Source organism: Octodon degus, unplaced genomic scaffold (assembly GCF_000260255.1).
Source record: "Octodon degus isolate 3935 unplaced genomic scaffold, OctDeg1.0 scaffold00084, whole genome shotgun sequence".
NCBI classification, from domain to species: domain Eukaryota; kingdom Metazoa; phylum Chordata; class Mammalia; order Rodentia; family Octodontidae; genus Octodon; species Octodon degus.
This window is the reverse complement of record NW_004524660.1, coordinates 2947029-2953884: the sequence shown is the minus strand read 5'-3', so window position 1 is coordinate 2953884 and position 6856 is coordinate 2947029. Positions and strand designations below refer to the sequence as shown.

Below are 6856 nucleotides of genomic sequence, written 5' to 3'. Positions count from 1 at the left end.
GTGGAGAAGGGTTCCTTTTTCCCCACAGCCTCTCCAACATTTGTTGTTGGGTGATTTCTTTTATTTTTTATTTATTTTTTTTTTTTCTATTTCTTTTTTTAATCATTGGCACACAGTATCAAACCCAGGGCCTGACTCAGACTAAGAAAGCATTTTATCATTGAGCCATATCTTTAGCCCAAAGTTGCATTTCTCATTGCTAGTGTATTTTTTCTTAACTTTTTATCTTATTTGGAATAACTGTTTTGAAATTGCCAAACCCAAAATCTGGATTTAGTATCTGAATTTTGAGCATTTATTCTTGAATATTTTTTAATTTCTCAGGTTAAAAAAAGTGGTGGTCAATGTGCTTAAGAGTAAATGCACAAGGGCTGGGAAGATGGCTCAGTAGAATAAGCACTTGCATGGCAAGCATAAGGGCCTGAGTTCAATCCCTGATTCCTCCAAGAAAAAAAAAAAGAGTAAATGCACAATCCAAAATCTGGATCTACCAGGGTCACTTTATATCAATTACTTTTTTCCCCAGGTGTGAATTACATTTCTTGCTCTTTGTATATCTACTTTTGGTTGAAAATAGACCATTCAGATAATGTGATAGAGCAGCTTTGAGCTGCTTTTTGTTGTAGTAGTATGTGTGGACTTAACTACAGAATCTTTCTCTCTGTATAGAGTTAGTAATGTTTTTGTTGAGTTTTTACATTTTAATTTTTAACTTGACTTTTAGTAATTGCCTCTGTATCTAGGAGTTTAGAGGTCGGCAGTTGTCTGGGTAGAGGTTATATCCAGAAGCTTTGAGATCCTACAGTGTTCATCATCTGTAGATCATCCACTGGGATAAGGAATATGTTCCAACACAGCCAGCACTTGAATCTTCTGGGATCTTTTTCTTCTCATTCTTTTCCCTAGAATGTTCTGAGGTTTTCCCAGCACATGTGTGGTTTCACAGTTTGCTAGTGATGACTAGCGAGTTTATTTTTGCCTTCTTTGGATTACTCCCTTCCAAGATTTCCCTGTGAGATGTCTGACTTGTTGCAGCCCAACTCCAGTTGAAGCCATAATATTCAGCTACTGAAGTTCCAGGCCTTGCTCTGAATCAGGGGCACTGTTTGTAACTGGCAGTACCTGTAAGTTCTGGCAGTCTTCCAGTAGCACTCGCCTTGAGTCAGATCTTCCAGGCAATTTTCCAGTGTTGGCCTTAAGTCTGTAAAGCTCTGGTTTTTCTCAACTGAGATTGAAGGTAGCAAGTTGCTGTCTCAGACTAGAAGGTCACTGTTAACCACCACTTTCTTACCTAATTAAAACATACTCAAGTAGGTGCTCAGTTTGTTGTCTGCCTGTGGTCAATTTCTAGTTGATCCGAAGTGTTTGGTTTGGGGTTTTTGAAATTTGTTTTTATTTTCTTAGAATTTCAAAATTATACCTTATTCCACCATGACAAGTCCTTTTTATATTACTGTGATGGCTTGTGTCTAGATGTCCCCCAGAACCTCAGGGGATCATAGGTGGGGCTTTTCAGAAGTGTCTGAATCTGGGGTGTGTGATGCTGGGATTAAGGGTGTGTGGTTATTAAATTGGTCCGCTCGTTGGCTTGGCATAGTTCTGGGTGTGGCTAAGGGGTAGGCCACCCTGGGGGACAGTGCTAGCTGTGCTGAGGCTGTGTAGCAGGGGTGGAATGTAAGGACAGAGAGAGGCTGCTCCCATCGCCTGCTGCGTGCCACGGCCCTGCTGGCTGCCTTTGCCTGCCCTGTGTTGCCATGAACTGTTTCTCCTCTACGATGCCCCTCTGCCCGGCCAGCCTGCCTTGGAGCCAGCTAACCGTGAGCTAAAGTGAACCTTTCCTCCTTTAAGTTGGGGTGTTGAGTATTTTGTCTCAGCAGCAAGAAAGGCAACCAAGACCATTAGGTTTTTAAAACTTCATGTAAATGCCGTCATAATGTGCATCCTTCTGCACCTGTCTTGTTTCCCTTATATGTATGAAATTTATCCCAGATTCATCCATGTATAGATTTTCACTACTAGTTTGTATACAAGTGTGAAAGTATCAGTTTATCTGTTTCCCACAGGTTGAAATTAAGGCTGTTGAAACTGGCCTTTAGCATTCCTTACATTTAAATGTTTTGAAGGTTTAGAGCTTTTCTTGGACTGAAGGCTTTTTCTTTAGTTTTTTACCCCTTTCTCTCCTGGTTTGGAAGTAGTATAGTCTTTTTTTTTTTTTTTTTTTTTTTTTTTTTGATAGCAACTTTAGAATTTTATTCCACGTATTTGACTCAGAGTTTGAGATTGATTAATATCTCGGCCTTCTTCCTGAATAATACAAGAACCTTAGGCCAACATGAAGCCAACCGAATGGCCCTTAAATGTTATCAGATACTTTATTTTTTTCCCTTTGTCTTTTTAAATTCTGAATTTAATGACCAGCATTACTGCTATTTTTAGTTCACTGTGCATGTTACTCAGGTACTTTGCTCGCCTCTCCTCACACCTTCAGCGGGCACAGGCGCCATCCCGAGCTGTTCTGTAGAAGTCACTGCAGTGTGCGCTGCTGGGAGCCGTGGTCTCGTTTCTCTGAAAGGTTCTTCATCTGACCTTTTTCTTCCATGACAGCTTTAGCCAGTTTTGTTCTGTTTACTCAGTGCTTTCAGATAATAATCTGCTCTTTCAGCATTTGGGGTGGCTGTGGGGGAGGGGCCGTTTTCTGTCTACCAGGCCCTTTATGGGTAATTTGACATTTTCAATGCTTTTTACCATTGATGTTCACTATATGCTCTATGGTACATCTGTGTAAGGACTTGTTTTCTTTCTTTGTGGCTTATTCCTAAATTTGAGAATTCATCTTTCAAAAATTTCTGTTATATTTCCATTTCTGTATTCCTTCTTAAAGGAATTTATTGTTTCTTCCTATCTCATGTTTATTTGTTTTTGTTGTATTTTGGAAATTTTTCTTCAGATGTAATTTTTAATTATTTTACTTTCTTTTTTTTTTTTTAATCTTTTTGAGACAGGGTCTCACTATGCATGCAGTTCAGGCTGGCCTTGAGCTTGCTTTGTAGCTCAGGCTGGTCTTGAACTCCCAAGGATCCTCCTGCCTCAGCCTCAGCAGTGCTGGGATTATAAGCATGTGCTACCACACTCGGCTTAGTTTTTAATTCTGTAGTTCTCTCTTAAACTATGTTTGCTATTTAAATTCTTTTCATTTTCTCTTTGTCAGTGGCCATTCCATTTTGGAAGTTCTGTTTATTTTCACATATACTTTAATTGCATAATTGTTTTCAGCAGTATTTTCTTTCCTTTCTTTCTTATTCTGTTTTTTTCTTTTGAAAGTTTTAAAACCAAAGTTACACTTTGGTATGTCCTTGCTTTATTTTGTGTGGGAACAAAAGGGTGTTTTGTTCATTTCATCTTCAAACCTAATTTCTCGTTGTCTTTGCTGTTTACTACCTTGTCACTCTTTGTTAGTGGATGGATGAAAATGATCCTGCCAAAGTCTAGTCTGAGAACAGTGTTAAAGGGCCCTAGAGTTCCTGTGGAACAGTAGCTTCCAAAATGGGTAGGAAAATGATCTATTGCATGCTTTCTTTTGTATATTGGTACACATTTGTAATTTATAAATTAATGCATTTACTTTCAGACATAAATGTTTATTTTGAAATAATGTACCTTTAGAATAAAGTCTTAAAATTATCACTAATGAAGAAAAAAAGTAATTCTTATGCTCTAGAGCTGCACCATCTCGCAGAACCTTCTGCAGTGACAGAAACAGTCTCTGCACTGTCCAGCGTGTTAGCCACTCGCCACTGTGGCTTTATTTATGTGTTCGATATGTGGCTAATGTGAATGAAGAACCAATTTTTTTATTTTATATTTTCTTTAGTTTTTAATTAAATTTAAATAAGTACGTGTGGCTAGTAGCTACTGTGTTCCACAGCATAGACCTAGAACAGCCTGGGGAAAGATGTGGTCTGAATAAGAGCTCTTACTTCAGTGCTGACAGGTATCTGATTCTGTACTTAGTGTGTTCCACACGGTTAGTCCTTGTAACAACCTTGGAGGTATAAGAAGGTAAGTAACTTGCGGAAAGCCCTACTGAATCAGAAAGAAGCAAAGGCAGGTTCGAAGCCCAGTTCTGATGCTCACCCAGCCCCTGTCATGGAACTTTGCTGAATTCTAACCAGGGGAATCCAAGTACCGCCTCGGCTCCGAATCAGGACCTGCCTCTTCCCCCTGCGTACCTTCAAAACTTTACTGTTCCAGTCCCACTCCCCTAATTTGTTTTCAGTTGCCAGAATTTTCAGGTATATTATTCATATGAAATAAGTGAAAATAGGAGCTCTGCTTTATAGGTTTAAAAAAATGCAGAGGTAGTCTACGAGTGATCAGTAAAAATGGAAACTTGAAATGGAGCACTCAAGCCTGTGCTGGGCAGTGCAGTCCTATCAGAGTGAGGATTCCTTAATATCAATGTAACAGCTATAAAAGTTGAATTAGGCCTTTAGCACAGTCTTCAAGCAGTATGGCTTTCATGATGTTTTGACTTCTTTGCTCTTTATTTTCTAGTGCTCGCCAAAAACCCAGAACTAATTATCTAGAACTAGACCGAAAAAATGGATCAAAGCTGATTGTTTTTGTAATTGGAGGAATCACATACTCTGAAATGCGTTGTGCTTATGAAATTTCTCAGGCATATAAATCCTGTGAAGTTATTATTGGTAAGATTTTTGTTTTTCTCTTTTTTAATTTTAAAAACAAATTTTCAATGCACAATTATATATAAATTCTATATTATGTTATATATTTAAGACCAAATTATTGAATGCAAAAATTCCTTATCCATAAAAATGTGTTTTATCGGATTTGTTGAGATTTTTTTTCCTGCTTGATCTTTATTATTTATTTTTTTAATTAAAAAAAAATCTATTGTTATTTATTTGGTACAGGGTCTTGCTACACAACTCAGACTCTTAGTGATCCTCTTGTCTCAGCCTCCCCAGTGCTGGGGTTACAGGTGTGCTGCACCATGTCTGGTTTCAGAGGTCGGCATGGCATGTGGTACCAGGGATCAAACCCAGGTCCTTGTGCTTGCCAGGCAGGCACTTAGACACTATCTCCCCAGCCCCTTCTTTATTATTTTATTATTAAATATTCTGAGTTGGAGAAATCAGCTTATTCATAATATTTTATCCTTATCCTATCATTTTGTTTGCTCTGATCATTAAATAATTATTGACATAAATAACATTTTTACTTCAGAAAGATTTTTGATTTTTGTGGGCAGATCTGACACTGGTAAGACCTGTATGGAACAGAGTATTTTTTTTTTACATTTATTTAGTGTGTGTGTGGCCAGCTCAGCCCACCAGGGGGCGGGGCTGGCTGGCATGTGGTGCTGGGAGATCGAACCGCGGTCTCTGTGCTTTGCCAAGCTTGTTCTAAGTAGGTGCTTTAGACCACTGAGCCATCTCTCCAGCCCGGAACTGAGTATTAAGAATGTCAGTCAGTGCCTTTGATAGGCTCGTCTGACCAGGGAGGTGCGGTTTGTATGTGGTCTTGGTCTGCAGCATAGCTAGAGGTTCTGTTACCGAAAGACACGGTGGTGATCCCTAGGAAGAAAAGTCCTCCCAGCTTTGCTTTCAGTGTACTGATTAACATGCAGCATGAGACAGAAAGAAGCACTAGGAAGGGGCAGTGTGCCAGCAGGGTGACAGCCTGCTCAGCGATAAAGGGCTGAAGTCCGCAGGACAGGCGACCTCATGAGGCCCTGCTGCAATGCTGCAGGCTGCGGCAATTCACAACAGTATGCTTCCAGGCTCTGAAAAGTCATTTTTTCTTCTAACAGGTTCTACACATATTTTAACACCCAGAAAGCTGTTGGATGATATAAAGATGCTGAATAAGCCCAAGGATAAAGTTTCTTTTATTAAGGATGAGTAGCTTTTTTTAGAGATTTTTATTAACATGTTCAACTAAAATAGAACAAGAACATCATACTATTATGTAATTTAAACAATGTAAATATTTTATGCAATAATGGCTTTTCAATTATATTTCTTAATGGACTGTTTATGTATTATTAAATTTGCCATTTTAATAACTTCAATGTTGTTGCTGCTTGTAGATGATAAATATTGAAATGCTTTCTAAACACAATTTTTTTGCCTTTGGAGCAGAATATATTAGAGTTGTGGGTAATCTTTCACAGTCACCTGTGTACATACTAGTTACTTGTTAGGTACTTACCTGTCTCATGCTGAAGTATAGTTTTCAGAAAAAAATGAGTTTAAATGAGATTATAAGAAACTGTAAATGTGTATGTGTGACAGAATTTCCTAAAAATATAATTTTTCTTTTAGTTGAAATTCTTGATTTCTTTGAAGTATAATTCAATCAAAAATAGAGTGGTTTCAGGGTGTACACTAGCTTCTTAGATACTACTAAAGAACAGTTTTATGTACTTTTGAAATTATGTATGTTTAAATTACCAAATGAAAAATCTTCACCATTCTTAGAGAAAATAAAAATATATTACAAAATTTATCTGAAGTTTTTATTTTTCTGGGTAAGAGGGGAAAGTTGAGAAGTTTAAAAGTTCTAAATCAGAGTTAACAAAAACCAGAAGGCCCCGTAACTGCCACCAACTTAATTTCTAATGACTTTCAAAAATAGTGTAATGAGTTTGTATAAAGCTGGATAATTTAAGGCTCTATCTGCAGATGAGCTTGTGTTATACAAAAGTAATATCTTCATTTCCAGTCTCTGCTTCTACTTGTCCTCATAGTGTTCTGTCATTTGTGGACCATAATTTTGTATATCACTCATGTTTGGAGTTTCATTCTGATGAATTATTGTGTATTGGTGTCGT

At 37.8% G+C, this 6856-nt stretch overlaps 1 protein-coding gene across 1 annotated transcript in view; it reads left to right on the top strand.

Moving 5' to 3' along the window:
- Stxbp3 (syntaxin binding protein 3) overlaps positions 1-6517 on the top strand; it is a 60382-nt gene extending 53865 nt beyond the window's left edge. Inside the window, exons 18-19 of the mRNA XM_004636946.2 lie at positions 4555-4706; positions 5834-6517. Of these exons, the coding sequence (XP_004637003.1) occupies positions 4555-4706; positions 5834-5928 (247 nt within the window). The 3' untranslated portion in view covers positions 5929-6517. The remainder of the gene's footprint in view (positions 1-4554; positions 4707-5833) is intronic.
- Positions 6518-6856: the final 339 nt, after the last annotated feature.